The sequence below is a fragment of the Chelonia mydas genome, chromosome 1, assembly GCF_015237465.2.
Source record: "Chelonia mydas isolate rCheMyd1 chromosome 1, rCheMyd1.pri.v2, whole genome shotgun sequence".
NCBI lineage: Eukaryota > Metazoa > Chordata > Testudines > Cheloniidae > Chelonia > Chelonia mydas.
The window spans coordinates 56,982,947-56,998,998 of NC_057849.1; the positions used below are offsets into that span (position 1 = coordinate 56,982,947).

At 42.5% G+C, this 16,052-nt stretch overlaps 2 protein-coding genes across 6 annotated transcripts in view; one reads left to right on the forward strand and one right to left on the reverse strand.

The window, feature by feature from the left end:
- LOC102932781 (SET domain bifurcated histone lysine methyltransferase 2) overlaps positions 1-8,797 on the reverse strand; it is a 98,064-nt gene extending 89,267 nt beyond the window's left edge. The window contains exons 1-4 of the mRNA XM_043545670.1: positions 8,537-8,797; positions 6,815-7,170; positions 5,834-5,911; positions 3,172-3,294 (exon numbers count right to left, since the gene is read on the reverse strand). Of these exons, the coding sequence (XP_043401605.1) occupies positions 3,172-3,294; positions 5,834-5,911; positions 6,815-6,830 (217 nt within the window). The 5' untranslated portion in view covers positions 6,831-7,170; positions 8,537-8,797. The remainder of the gene's footprint in view (positions 1-3,171; positions 3,295-5,833; positions 5,912-6,814; positions 7,171-8,536) is intronic.
- Positions 8,798-8,863: 66 nt separating this feature from the next.
- The window catches only part of CAB39L (calcium binding protein 39 like), a 109,637-nt gene continuing 102,448 nt past the window's right edge, over positions 8,864-16,052 (forward strand). Inside the window, exon 1 of one of the 5 annotated variants that reach the window (XM_037893461.2) lies at positions 8,864-9,088. The gene's annotated coding sequence lies outside the window, so the exon portion shown is untranslated. Of the gene's footprint in view, positions 9,089-9,455; positions 9,962-16,052 lie in introns of those variants that run through there. The other 4 variants (XM_043532998.1, XM_043532966.1, XM_043532979.1 and 1 more) reach the window with 4 other exon arrangements.

Genomic DNA, 16,052 nt, shown 5'->3' on the forward strand with positions numbered 1-16,052 from the left:
ATGGCTTTCACCCTCACTTCCACACAGACTGACCTGTGAGCTCCCCAGTACTAGCCGCTGAAGATTTAGCTTCCCACCTACACCAGCTGCATCGGGAGCGCAAGGAATACTTGCAGTCCTCCAAAGAAGTCTATAAACATAATGCACATCAAGACTACCAGGCTGCTCCCCAATTTGGCCACAGGCTCCCACGTCTGGCTCTCTGCTTAGAACCTTAAATTGAGCTGCCATCCACCAAACTAAACTACCAATACCTGGGCCCCTTCAAGCTTACAGAACAGGTAAAGCCAGTGGCTTTCAGGTTACAGCGTCCCAAGTCCTTGAGATCAATCCCGTCTTTCGTATCTCACTTTTAAAGCCCTGCATTGATGACCCATACCTAAACTTCTCCAACATGCCAGCGCCACGCATAACAGTCTGTGGACAGGAGGAATACTTGATTCATGAAATCCTCATCTCTTGGCGAGTTAGGGAAAGGCTCCAGTACCTGGTGGCCTGGGAATGTTACTGTCTGGAGGAGCCATGCTGGGAACTGGTAGAGAACATCCACACTCCAGACCTATTGCAAGAGTTCCATCAGAAGTTTCCCAAGAAACCAGGCCCCAAGGAGGCACCCTCGGGGTGGGGGTCAGGGGATACTGTCAGGAAGCAGGGCCTGCAGCAGAGCCAGTTTCTGGATAACAGAATGAGCCCAGTGGGCCTGTAGTCGGCTACCTTATTGGCTACACCACCTGACTGGTGGGAAGAGTCAGCAGACTGGCTCTTAAGCCCAGAACCAGTAGCTCAATGGCTGCTCAAAGTATTCACCCACAGTTGGAACAGCTCCTGTGCCTACCTGTTCCCAGCCTGCTCCTGCCTTGATCCAGCCCTGCTTCAGCCTTTGATGCAGCCTTAGCTCACTCCAGAAAACCTGGTCCTGACTCTCAGCTCCCATTCCTGACTTCAGCGCTGACCCTTGGCTCTGATTTCTGAAGACAAACAAGCTCTAACTACTAGGCATGGCTGCCAATGTTGAAGTCACTGACGATGCCTGCCTAACAATGATGAAATGCACGTGGAAAAAAAGAGCCACACTGCAACTTTGTTTCCCTGTGGTTCCAGGTAACCACCACAAGCTCTCTACTGCAAAGGAACACTGCACCGTGTTTATCCAAACAGCAGACTTGATTCTTCTTCCCCCCCCATTTCCCCTGGCTTGTGCACCATGGCTCAATGCAGGGAGAGGCCAGAAACCAGGAATGGGGGTGGTAAAAATGTTGTAATCTTCCATGGGAAAAAGGACTCCTGTGAGTAACTTTTCCCCAAACAACCAAAGCATTCTATTACTGTGTTCTGTTCCCTTCCCTAGCCCGGACCTAACCTCGCTGACCCGCAACATCACTCCCACCATCCCCATTTTGTGCCACTCCCATTTGTAAGGGGACGGTAAGGTCAGGGGGGTGTAATCTTCCAAGCAACGAAACACAGCTGTCACTAACTTTACATAAACACCTATATGTTTTCTACAATTGTCCCATGCCCAATCAGGAGCTTTCTAACTTGCCCCTTCTTTTCCCCCACACCAGACAGCTCTGGGACCATTGCTGCCAGACTGCTGGCTGAGAAATGCACAATGATTTTTTCATTAATAATCTGTTTGTAAGACCCTGCTTTAGCTAAATGCATAATAGTTGTTGATTGACTTATAGTAGTGTCTTTCTTGGGGACCATTTCAGGATGGAGCAGAGCAGGGGCTGGATGGAGGTCGGTGGAGTTGAAGGAATCTGGTAAGAGGACAGGGTGTTTGAACAGCACTGCAGTTCAAACTCAGAGAGACAGCAATGCATGGCATGTTATCCAGGGAGGAAAAGTCAGTGCACAAGTACTGCAAATGCCCTGAATTTTAAAATCAGGAGTACAACACCAGAGCAAGAGGGGATATTGGCGAGGAGGGTGTGTATGGGGGTCCACTGTAACTTACCAGCCTTGAGTTCTGGTTCCTGCCACAGCTCGGGGTCCTCCTCAGTTTCATCAGGGGAGAGGCCTTCCTTAACCAGCTCCTCTGGGTAGCAGTGGAGAATCACATACTCCTTGTCCTCTGGGTCTTCCAGGCATCCTCTATGGTCCCTGCTGCCTCCTCACCCTGGCCCGCATTAGCCTCCTGTCAGACATTGAGGCTGGGGGACTTGAGGAAGGGAGCGTGAGCCACTTCAAGCTTTGTACTGGGAGCCCTTGACAGCACCTCCTTCTGACCATCATAGAAGGAGCATGTACGACGAGCCTTCCCAGAGCGATTGTTGGAGTCTTTTGCTTTTCTGTCCAGGACCCTCAAGTGCTTGATGTGTTCCCAGTATGAGGACAGAGTCCCCTGAACTCCATCCTCTGTGAAATTTCCCGGTACATATATTTGTTCCTGCACGCCAGGCAAGTAGTAGAGGACATTGTACTCTGAGCACACGTTGACTGGCATGTGAATGTGGCTAGTGGGCTGGGCGGCTGCTCTTGGAGCAGGATTCACATTCACCTATATTAAGCTAAAGAGGGTAGGGAAAAGTTGTTTTGATGTAGTCAGTGCAGCTTGCTACTACTGGTGAAAACCGGGGCTGGGGGGAGGAAGGAAGGATGGACGGACAACAGAGACATTTATAGATTCGGTAAGGAGGGTTAGACAGAAACAAGTTCAGTGCATTGTGGGAATGGGGATGGAGGACTAGTGAAATTCGAGACCTGATACATGCCCCTTTCTGTCCGTCAAAACTGCAAACTGGCAGGGGTGTGGGGCCATACATGTATTTGCCCACATTCCTCAGGCGTGTTAGCTTACGTGCCCTCTACTAACCTTCAGACATGTGCTTCTGGAGTTTAAGTGTGGACAGTAGGGGGGTTATGGACATGCACTGATGTGTATAGTCACTAGTGCAGATGTACCGATAGAATGCAAGTTCTCTGGGGCTGGCTCTCTTTTTTTGTTCCATGTTTGTACAGCATCTAGCACAATGGGGTCCTGGTCCATAGACTGGTGTTTCTGGGTGCTATGATAATATGAATAATAAATTATAATACCACCATCCTTGGGCACAGTATTTTTTTTGTACACTTACAGCTAAGGTCTGGCAAATTATCAAACAGCTTCAGGTAAGGTGGCCCAAAATTTGATTCTAGTCATGCATAACTATTACAAGGGTTTCAAACCTTCATTTGTTGCAGTTCCATCCTTGATCTTTTGTTTCAGAGACAGCAATACGTTTTGCACCTGCTCAAATATGAAGTCCACTCTTTCATCTTCCATTTGCCTCCAAAACATCTGTGCATCACCTGAAATGCACATTTCTGTTTACAACAAGAGCATACAGTTTCTAATGCCCAGATTTTAACAAGCATTTAGGTGCCTAAACATGCAGATAGGGACATAGTGAGATTTTCAAAGGCTCCTGGGCACTTTTAAAAATCCCACCAAACCCCTCTTTACATTTTTAGCCACTTAAATCTGGCCCTAAATATAAACTGAAAATGAAAGTGTAATCAAGTGATGTGCTTGAGGGGCTTTCTGGAGACTCAGAAGCATAGGCGCTGACTTTTGGTTTGGCACACTGGCTATCTCCCCCTTCCCCGGAGCCTCACCCCTGCTCTGCTCCCTCCCCTGAACGCCTCCTGCTGGCTCCTTTCTGCCCCCTCCTGCCTTAAAAGGGCAGTGCGGGGCAGGGCAGAGAGGAGTGAGCAGCAGGGCAGCCACCGCTCAACAGCGGACGGGCGGGGCAGCCCCAGGGCCGCCAGAGCAGCAGCCCCAGCGAGTTCCACCCCTTATTTTTTCTCTGTGGGTGCTTGAGTCCCTGAGCACCCACAGAGTCAGCACCTATGCTCAGAAGTGTCCCTTGTTAAAATTCTGGTACCATCAAACAGGAAGGAAGTTTAAAATCTTCTCTCTCTTTCTGGGTGCTGTTAAGTTATTCCTGCTAGAGATGAATTATAACTGAGGCTCATAAAAATAATTAAGAAGAACAAAATTTTTAGTTGACTGGATTGCATCACACAATAGGTATTTTTACCAAGCTTTTATACTTTTTCACATCTCCACAAGTTGATAACTGTGCTATCCTAAGAATATATTCAGTATATTTATCAGAAAAAACCCGTAAATATTTTCAGGCAAGTGCAGCTTAACACATTTGTTTGCCAAGTGGTGTTAGTTTTATTAACTTATACTACACCCAGAAGCATACCTCCCTCCTTGGGAATGGTTATAAAAAGCATTTTTTTTTAAAAACGGAAAAACCAATTAATAAGAGTCCCTGGCGCCACAGTCCTCTCTCTTGCAAGGCACATGAGTCCACAGTCTACAGTCGACATGGGGAACCCTTTTGTGGGAACGCCTAGTGCTGCCAATATTTTAACTGGAAAGGTCTCTAATAAAAAGTGTATTCTTCAATGTGTCACAAAATCAGTCAGGACAAGGAAATGTATTATTAGTATTAAGATGCTCCTTCTTTGCCTATGAAAGAATCCAGGAAGAACTACAGTACATCTGTTTTATCACTTAACTAATTTCTAAATAACTTTATCATACTTAGAGAGGAATCTTTATGTTCTTGTCTCAGACTGCTAATTTGGATGGGTAAATATCCTCAGACATAAAATGGCTATGCATATTATCTTCTTAGAAGTCACAGGATAACATGTTTAGTACTTGCAAGGACATGAATAAATATTTCCACAGCTGGTATAGTTTCCTTAGGCAGGATGGTTTCTGTTTACCAAATATGACAACTGTTGAGTAATGTAAAGGAAGCTGGTTTCTGGAGGGGGAAGGGGAACACAAAGCTCTCTTATGAGTGCGAGATCAGCAACCGTATGGATGGCAGCAATGGGCTCACCTTTAATATTAAGAGGCAAGATTTGGAGAGTGCTTTTTTCCATTAAGCTGATTGGATGGGGAGGGCACTTGCCATCTGCCAATACCTTCTCCCTAACCCTTATATTCACAGAGATAGCTAACACAAGGAACACCAATGTCCATCCTGAAAACACACAAATTGGTCAGGTGGAATCCCACGTCAGAGCTCCAACAGCCAACAAATCCTGAGAGACATCCCTGCACTACTAGAAGTGCTTTTATTCCTTGAGGGATTTTTGTTAAAAAATTGGAAAAAAGGTTATTTTAAAAAAAGAGTTATGTTAAAAATTAGCAAATTCAATAGCAGATCTCACCACAGCAAGATTACAACCCTGTACTGTTGCTTCCATGATTTACCTCTTTTCAGCTTTTTCAACAATTGTTGTGGCTGGATGCTAATGATGAACTAGATACCTCAAAGGATTGGCAATGGTACACAGAGCATTTCATCAGTTCATCAGGGTCAGCAGTTCAAATCCAGCCCAGGGTCAACAGTGAATAAAAATTACTGTTATTACAGTTAGTGCTTTTTCTCTTCAAAGCACTTCACATATTTTACCTATTTTGCTAACATCCCAGGACAATAAGTTTGGTATAATTCTTTAGAAAGAATCATGGCTGCTTGATGCCCCTATGTGAAACAAGTTCACATTCTCAATCCAATTCTCAGTGGACAGGTATCCACATTACTAATGTCACCTCCACATTTGGCACCTTTTTTGGCAGTCCCAGCAGAGGCCAAGGGCCTGAAAGGCCATGGAGATGTAATCACTCTCTTAGCTGGAGAGCGACCACCTTGAGAGCTGAGGGAACTTGCACTGCGGATGCCTGTTATATTTACCCTGTCGTGGACATTATTTCAGGCTTCAGGTTGTCATTCCCACCATAATTTCCACAAGCACTACTCATTTATCACCATGTCCCCTCTGCCACCCATAATGAAAAAAAAATAGATGACATCACCTTCACCTCTTTCGCCACTGACATTGCTAAGGGTCTCCACATCCAGGCATTCAGATGTGACAGGCACAGTATAAACAGCTAGATAAAAAGATCAGAGAGAGATTATATGATGGCAGCCTCTTGCTTCTTACCAAGTTTCTCCAAACTGCTTTCATTCAGCTAGCTTTACCAACAGTAGACATTTGAGAGAGCACTGCCTGAGAATGTACTTACATGGGAAAGAGAAAACCATCCCACTGTCAAGGCTACACACGTTAAGATGTGGCCTTAGCAAGCTGCTACTAAAAGCAGCAAGTTGAAATGGAGTCTGTGAGGTTGCATTCATTTTTATACAAGAATCATCTCCTACCAGCCCAAAAGTGACCAAGTGTTGCCAGACCAGCAATACTTTCTTGTAGTATTCAGTGAGGCATGTGCATTTTCTGCTTTCTTTTAGTGTATGATTCTCTTTTTTCTGTTAAAGTTGCCAAACACCAATTGCACTGAAAGTAAACTTCTCCAGAAACAGTGGCAGACCTACAGACTTCAGAAAAAACCCTGAATTTTGACCCCAGGAGATGCATGGCAAAGTAAAGATACTCAAGCAGAGTTAACAGGTTATAGGCACACATAAGATGGCACTCTTTCTCCATAGGAAGGATATAGTATTTCTGGCAAGCGCTATTGTGGACACAGAGAGTGCTGAATAATTTAAAGAATACAAGGTGTGTGCTACAAATATAGAACCAGAAGTGCCAGAGAAAAGTAAATTGCTTCCTGTCCACTATGATATATAAATTCTTTTAAAAAAAAATCAGCACAAACTCGGAGGCTTTAGTCAAACTGTGTCACGCTGGCAGCTTTAATCACTCTAATTTAGTTAGGTTGGGGTCTTGTTTTCAAATGAAGGCTGGCCAATCCTACCCACATTAGTTATAAAAAGACTCCCTCAGAAGATCTGCCTAATGATTACAAATAATGCTTTATTTTTAATAAACTTACTTTTTTCTTCTTCCATTCTTTGAAGTATTTGAATGCATGTATGTTACGCTTCAAAAAACAATTAGAACATTAACTGCACTAAATCATGGCTAGAATAGAACATTATGAACTTGCTGTCCTAAAACTGCATTCCCCAATTTATTACATTGCTCTTGGGGGAAGTGCCAGATTCCATGCTGAATTAGGGGCACAATTAAATTTTCAACGTCAACCAATATTTAAGAAACATGAAACGAATCTTCAGTTGCCAGCAACTCTTTATTGTTACAATGTGATCTCTCCAAAATCCTTAGTACTTCTTTTGGTCTCATAAAACCGCTTTTCATTCTCCTTTGCGCCAAGAAAATTCCATTCCTCTGTAAATTAAAGAAAAAAAATGTTTGAAGTAATTTACAGTGAATGTTTTCAAGATCAGGCATTACTTTCCACCACAGATAGATCAGAAATATGAAAGTAATATGAGTAAACTGCTGCTAAATTGAACAGTTTTACAGTATACTTAAAAGCAATATTATCAAAGATCCGCCTACTTCTTCCTTTTGTACAGGCCACCAAAGAAAGAGAAGGATGGAAGAGCAACAACCCCCTCTCTGCATTGCACAGTCTAGTTGCCCAGAAAAGAACCTTGATGAGGTTATGTAATAATATTACATATAATTGATGACATGTTATGTACTCAATTAAAAAATTCGAGTCAGCATCTAAAAAAGTATTAAAAGTAGCTTCAGGAACTACATCTGTCCTGGAGTCCTACATATTTCCCCCTACCAGTCACATTTTTAAAAAAGAATGTTCTTCCCTTGCTGGAAAGAGTCAGACTATACAGGGAAAATAGTGAAGCTTGCTTCTTTCCTCTAAATCTTTTAGCTTTAGTGATCTGGGAGTTACTTGTAATAACAGTAGATGCAACACACAGAAATCTGATTTTTTAAACATTGATTGTGTAAGTTTTTATTTCACTGTATAAATTTTTCAAGGTACACATTTGCGGATACATTCTTGACATCACACATCTTGACATCAAACCCCAATATCCAGCAACATCTAAGGACCCAATCTTTCAACCAATAGTATACATGCTTAACTGTATACAAGTTGACTTAATTGTATGCCTGTGAGAAGTCTCACTTACACGTGTGTACTACCGATTGGAGGTTCAGGACCTAAATAGGGACACTGACATATTGGAGTGGTGGGTTACCATTCATCTGTAAGCTTCCAGGGAAAGGTTCTTTAATAAAAACTGCTCCAAAAGATCTGACAGAGAGAGGCTTTTAACTATTTGCAACCTAGGCAATGAAAAAAAGGAGACGAGAACTTCAAGAATTACGGCTAAATGTGATCCCTCCCCTCAACTGCATTTGCCCGTTGGGGGGTAAGGGGGGTTGGCAACAAATTACATTAGGAAAGCCCAGCAGCTGTTAACTGGGGAGATAGGACTAGCAAGGTCCTTCCAACTCCAGCCGGACATCAGCAGCCCCTGTTTCCCGGGCCAGGCCAGCCCCCGCTGCCTTGCTAACGATACCCAGCACCACTCCCTTTTCCGTGAGCGGGGACCACTGAAACGCAGCAGTTACCGAACCATGCAGGCTCGGCAGGGGCCGGGGAGCTGTTGCTAGCGAGGGGGCCGGCACGGATGGCCACGGCAGGGCCGGGCCCCAGCCGCTGGCAGCGGAGCGAATGCAGCAACCCCGCCGCTGGGCACCGTACCCACTACTGTACCTTTGCGGGCGAGGCCGCGCTGACAGAAGCCGCGCGCGCCTGCAATAGCGGCTCGAGCCGGCCCCGGCAGGAGGAACCTCCCAGGGCAGCAGGGAGACATTAACCCTTCGCTCGCCCAGCAGCTACACACCCCCTCCTGTGGGCGTGGCCAGGCTCACCCCAGAGCTAGCGGAATTCCTCCACCTCAGCGTTCGACCCCTTCTTTCCGCTAGGCACACGTGGCTGCCCGGCGTAGGCTCCCTGCTTAGCGCCACAGCCACCAACCACACCTCGCCAGGCAGGAGGCGGGGTTTGAAGCCGGTGTAGTTTCGAAAGCCAGGAGTGGATTGGACACAACCAGCTGGATGCGCTTGCGCACAGAGGACAGCGCACGCAACGGGGCGGAGCAAAGTGAGCCAATGGCTACTGGGGAGGGCAGCCGGACGGGTCCAGCCGGTTCGTGCGCCGTCCTCGCCTTTCATTGGCTGCGACTGACCTCGCGGGTTGCCAAACGGTGGCCAATGAAATCGGGCCATCGGGACTAGAGTCGAAGGAGCGGCGGTGGCGGCTAAGGTAGGTTCGTCCGCCATGTTGGGTGAGGTAAAGGGGTGGAGCTAACTCGGGCGGAGTTTGTTCAGGCGGGTGCTGGGGGCTTTTGTTCTGTGGGTAGATGGGCTAACGGGGGGGCAGGATTTGGGGCCGAGGCGGGTTAACCCCGAGGAGGGGGGGCGTTTTAAGGACGTGGGAGGGTAACGGGGGGGGGAGGGAGGAGGATTTGGGGCCGAGGCGGGTTAACCCCGAGGAGGGGGGGGAGGGCTTTTTGAGGGCGAGGCAGGTTAACCCGGGGGGGATTTGCGGCCGAGGCGGGTTAACCCCGGGCACGGGAGGGGGGGATTTTGTTTTTTATTCAGGGGGTTTGTTTGTTTTCTTTCAAAGATTCGGATTATTCTGTTCTCTTAGTTCCCATCGGGTGGCATGGCCGCTTTCGAGGGGGAATATGGGTTTCTGCTCTTCACGCCATGGCTCTAACATACCCCAGGAGGTGGGGACTGCCCTAAGCCTACCACCCCTGTAGTCTGTTTTATATAGTTGCTGCCTGGGCTCCTTTTACACTGAACTCCCATACACGTGACGCTGGCCTTTCTGTTGTGTTTGATGCTAATTCTGATACACAAAGATTACAGCAAGAGAAGCTTGAGAGTTGTGGTTTTTTTCCTTTTAATTTGTGTAGTGTTTTCAGTTACCCTGGCTTCCAGATCTTAAAGTCCTGATTTCTGTTACTGTAGTAAATAAAGAGTGAAATAACGCTGGCTTTTTGTAGGCTGGAAACAATGGGAGGGGATGCATCTCCTAAAGAGGTGTAGTGGAGAGAGATGGCGTTGCAGTTGGTGGTTACTGAACAGAACCATTTCCAGGGTTGGCTGCTGAGCCGTGCTTCAGGCTGAGGTGGAATTCAGATTTCTCCCTCACCTTCTTGTTTTATACTTTAGACCAGTTTTATTTTACAGTTGTGTTTCGGTTTATTTTAGTCTTGTAGTCTGCAGGGTAGGATTGCAAGCAGTACTTAATGTGTATTATAATTGCAGATGGGGTCTAATTTAGCTAACCACTCAAGAAAGATCTTGGAGTCCTTGTGGATAGTTCTCTGAAAACATCCACTTGATGTGCAGTGGGAGTCAAAAAAAGAAAAGGGGGGGGGGCAAACAGAATGTTCAGAGTCATTAAGAAAGGGACAGATAATAAGACAAAAAATATTATATTGCCTCTACATAAATCCATGGTATGTCCACATCTTGAATACTGCGTGCAGATGTGGTCGCCCAATCTCAAAAAAGATATATTGGGATTGGAAAAGGTTTAGAAAAGGGCAACAAAAAATATTAAAGTTATGGAACGGCTTCTGTATGAGGAGAGATTAGTAAGACTGGGACTTTTCAGCTTGGAAAAAAGATAACTAAGGGGGGGTATGATAGAGGTTTATAAAATCATGAGTGGTATAGAGAAAGTAAATAAGAAAGTGTTAGTTACTCCTCGTAACACAACAACTAGGGGTCACCAAATGAAATTAATAGGCAGCAGGTTTAAAACAAACAAAACAAAGTATTTTTTCACACAGTCAACCTGTAGAACTCCTTGCCAGAGGATGTTGTGAAGACCAAGACTATAACAGGGTTCAAAAAAGAACAAGATAAGTTCATGGAGGATAGGTCCATCAATGGCTATTAGTCAGGATGGGCAGGGATGGTGTCCCTAGCCTCTGTTTGCCAGAAGCTGGAAATGGGTGACAGGGGATGGATCACTTGATGATTACCTGTTCTATTCATTCCATCTCGGGCACCTGGCATTGGCCACTGTCGGAAGACAGGATAGTGGGCTAGATGGACCTTTGGTCTGACGCAGTATGGCAGTTCTTATGTTCAGATACAGGGAAGCTTTTCCATGTCTGTGATCACTTGGGCTCAGATACCTAGACATGCTACTTAATGCAAGTAGTCTCATTTGCAGAATTGAACCTCTGAAGGTCTAGAAAGTTTCTTAAATTTAACATAATTAAAAATAAACTAAGGTGTCATCCACTGAGAGATTTATTTGTCTGAATGGTCACCCCTGTCAACTACCAAATGTAAATAAGCAGCAGGCACTTATAAATATTAGCTGTCAGACATTTACATGAACACAATAAATGAATTACTCTAATTCTCATCTCAGGCTGTCACCTGTGACTTCTCTTTAGTACCACTTAACAGTTAGAGATTGCAGTTGTGTGCAAATACAAATTCTTACACTAACTTGCATTATTTTTTTAAATAATCTATTGTTACTATAGATTTTATACCAGCTTTAAAATCTGACATTTAAAAAAAATCTTTAAAAAAGCATATACATGCAAAGTTTACAAGATATTTTTTTCAAAAAATATCCATACACTCACAAATAGATTTTTTTTTTTCAGCACCTATATCATACTTTAATGGAACATAACAGTTCATGTGTTGTTTCGGAACCATTTTATATTATAGAGAGAAATCTAACATAAATAATAGCCTGGGTCCTTCCAGTCTTGGGAATATTAAGAGAGTATTAACTTTTTTTGAGCGAGAGGGAGAGAGGGAAATAGCAATTTAATTCATACTCAAGAAAACATGACATCATTCTGTTGAACACCTATCAAAACCAGAATACTTTGGAAGAATTTGATGTCATGTATCTGCCACTTCAAACAAAATATATAAATAAATTTTAAACAATATGAAGTTCACTGGTTAGTTCATGAGTAGTGGATGGTTTTAAGTAATTGACATGTACAGGGAGAATTGGGGCTATTAATATTGATGTTATCAGAAGCAGGACTGGGTCAAATATTGTGATGATCTCTAAGTTAAAAATAGTACCTTACATTTAAAAAAAAAAAACAACCTCTTTCATCGCAGTACAGATTATTTTCCTCCTCCGAGAATATAATGATAGTGAAATGAGACAAAGTATTTCCTTTTAACATAAACCACTGTATATACAAACAAATACAAATTCTAAGGAACAGTTACTGGATGCTATGAAACGCATTTGCAGTTGTGTCACTAACTCCACCAAAGTCTAATGTCAAAGGACTGTGTTAATGCTAGGTTTTGGGTGTTTATTAAACATGACTTCTTTGTAAAACAGCTTTGGCTTGCATTCTAGAAAGGTCTTCCTAAATTTTATTTATTTTTATGAATTGTATGTGCACTTGGAAGCTAAGTAATCAATCATCGCTACCAGGCTTGAGTGTTTTAACAAGGTATAAAACTAACCACATAACTATGTTAGTTGCTTATACTTTTTATATCATGCTGTGCCATAAAAAATCTGCATGCTGGGAATGTGGTTATTTCATGAAAATCCAAGCATTGTGTAAACATTTTCTTATTTTTGATTTTAATTATTTTTGTATTTGTTCTGTATGATGCTACCTAGAATATTTGTTTTGTTATAAGAAAAAAGATTGAGAAATAAATAAAAATTCTCACGTTCCTACGTACCAGCATGATATTTTCATTGTCTGCTCATGTGATTAGGTTAAGAAGAGTTTGTGTCTGTATGATGGTGTAGTGGCTGTTATATATTTCATGGCTGTAAACAGCAAAATGGGCCTGAGCTTCTCTTCAACAATGCATAGTTTTCTGAAACGTATTAGGAATCCAAATGTGATTCATCGATTCCAAGGCCAGATGAGACCACTGTTATCGTCTAGTCTGACGTCCTGTATAACAGGCCATAGAACTTCCCCAATATAATTCCTAGAGCATATCTTTTAGAAAAATATCAATCTCGATTTTAAAATTGTCAGTGATGGAGAATCCATCTCCATCTTGGGTAAGTTTCAGTGGCTGATTACTCTATCGAAAATTTATGCCTTATTTCCAGTCTGAATTAGTCTGCTTTCTTCAACTTCCAGCTATTGAATTGTGCGATACTTTTCTCTAATAATGGTTTCTTCAATCCAGCAAATACTTGTTCCCCATGTAGGTACTTATAGACTGTAATCAAGTCACTCCTTAACTGTCTTTGTTAAACTAAATAGTTTGATCTCCTTGAGTCTGTCACTATAAGGCATGATTTCTGATATTCCAAATATTCTCGTGTTTCTTCTCTGAACCCTCTGCAATTTATCAACATCTTTGTTGAGTTTTGGGCACCAGAATTGGACACAGTATTCCAGCAGCAGTTACACCAGTGCCAAATACAGAAATAAAATCTTTTTATTACTACCTGAGACTCCCCTGCTTATGCATCCAAGGATTGCATTAGCCCTTTTGGCCACAGCATTGTGATGGGAGCACATCTGTAGTTGATTATCCACCACAAATTCCAAATTTTTTTCAGAATCATTGCTTCCCAGGGTAGAATCCCTCATCATTTAAGTACGGCCTACATTCTTAGTTCCTAGTTGTATACGTTTACATGTAGCCATATTAGAACACATTCACTTGCATCCAGCTTATCAGGCAATCCAGATTGCTTTGTATCAGTGAGCTGTCTTGTTCATTATTTACCACTCTCACAATTTTTGTGTCATCTGCAAACTTTTAGTGGTGATTTTATGTTTTCTTCCAGATCATGAATAAAAATGTTAAATACCATAGGGCTAAGAACATCCCTGCAGGACCCCATTAGAAACACACCTGTTCAATGATGATTCCCCATTTACAATTATATTTTGAGACCTATCAGACAGCTTTTAATCTGTTTAATGTACCATGTTAATTTTATATATTTCAAGTTTTTAATCAAAAAGTCATATGTTACCACGTCTGATGCCTTACAGAAGTCTATTATATCAATATTGTTGCCTTTATCAACCACACTTGTAATCGCATTTGAAAATACAAGTTAGTTTGACAGGATCTGTTTTCCATAAACCTATGTTGATATGCCTTAATTACATCATCCTCTTTTAATTCTTTATTAAGTGAGTCCTGTATCAGTGCTCCATTATCTTGGCCAGGATCAGTGTCAGACAGACAAACCTATAATTACCTGGGTCATCCCCATTTACCCTTTTAAAATAGTTTCACAAAATTGGCTTTCTTCTAGTCATTTGAAAATTTCCCAGTATTCTAAGACTTATTGAAAATTCCGTCCAATGAGTTTCTCAACCAGCTCTTTTAAAACTCTTAGATGCAAGTTATTTAAACCTGATTTTAAAATGTCTCATTTCAGTAGCTGCTATTTAACATCCTCCTGAAATACTAGTGGAATGGAAGGAGAGTTGTTATATGCTATGACACCATCATTTTTTCCTAGATACAGAACAGAAATTTCTATTGAACATGTCTTCCTTTTCTGCTTTATAATTAATCATTCTACCATTTCCATCTAGTAATGGCAAATATTTATTACGATGCTTTTTGTTCCTAATATATTTTAAAAATTGCTCCTTGTTATCCTTAACTCTGCAGGCCATAGATTTCTCTTTTGTCTCTCTTTGCATCCCTTATCAATTTTCTACAATTTCTCGTGTCTGATTTATGTTCATTGCTATCAACTTCCTCCTTCCATTTGGCATATTTTATTTTTTATAGCTGCCTTCAGTTCCTCTCTAAATCAGGTCAGATTTTTAACAAATATGGCTTTCTTCCTCAATTCTACAATTGGGCATTTTGGGCATCCAGTTAAAAGTTCTTCAACAAGTCCCAATTAACATCCACATTTTTTTTGATGATCACTTCATGTAAGGGGAGTTAATGGAGTTTTCATACAACAATAAGTACAGTGTTCCATTTGCTCATCAGTGCCTGAGCCAGCCACCCTGAGCTTGTTCCATCTGCCAAAACTGTCTGGTCTGCTTTGTCTAACACAGTAACCCTGACTTGGTTAATTTGTTGTGGAGTATAAATATACTGCATGAGTAGTCTCATTGATTCAGACACGTGGGAGTTGATTACAAAAAGCAACACTAACTGGTTACCTCACTAGGTAAATCAGCATTACTGGATGTAACGTCTGATAATCACAGTCAGCACGAGCCCCAAAAGAGGGAATAGGGAGGTGAATAGGCTAGTAGGAGTGGCAGCAGCAACAACTTCATTAAAAAGACTTAATTATGTTAAAAGTCATCTTAAAGTTGTCACTGAGAAAACTGCCAGTTTATGGAGGACTTTGAACCAACTTCTACTCTTACAGCAGTGTAAAAGCTGGATTATGCCTATCTAATTGAGAACAGACTAGTTCTTGATATTTTAAAAATGAGGATGGGATACAGGAATTATACACAGCTGTGACACTGCAGTATTCTGTGCCAGGTACATTGTAAGGCATAACGCCCTAGGGCTTTTGTCAGCAAGACAATGGAAGTAAATGGTTGAAGACGCATGACTGGGTTGGTAATAAGATTTGGCTCTCATTTTGAAATGGAGGGCAAAAACTTTTCTAAAAAAAATGAAGATTAGAGCAGAGGAGGAGGAAATGTGGGAATATGTAGGAACTTCTGTCTTACATAGTACCAAGATAAGTATGCGCTACATCAGCATTTTTACTTCAGATCATAAACAAATTTTCTTTTAAAATTTGTGATTAATGCTTATGGTAGATGTTGGACAGACATCCCAGGGCAAGTCTACACTCAAGTGTTACATCGGCGCCAGTGTAGCACGTGTGGTGAAGATGCACTGTGCCAATGGGAGAGTGTGTCTAGCTAACATAGCGCCGGCATAGACAGCACTTAGGTCAATGTAACTTAAGTCGCTCATGGGTGTGTCTTTTTCACATCCCTGAGCGATGTAAGTTCTATCGGTTTAAGTGGTAATGTAGACTAGCCCCCAGTAAACTGAATTCCTCTATTCACAGAACTAAGCTAGCAGCAAAGCAAGCTTCCTAGCAGTGGGACCACCAATGTCCCACCACCCTTACAGGGAGGAACCAATTCTAGAGTAGAATGAACTATCCTTGCGCCTTTACATTCTTTAGCACCTCTGCTGAGAGTGCCGAGGAAAGGGCTGGTTGTGGTGATGGATTTTCTTATTCAAGCATCTGTTCACTGAAACCTAGGCTGAATTCT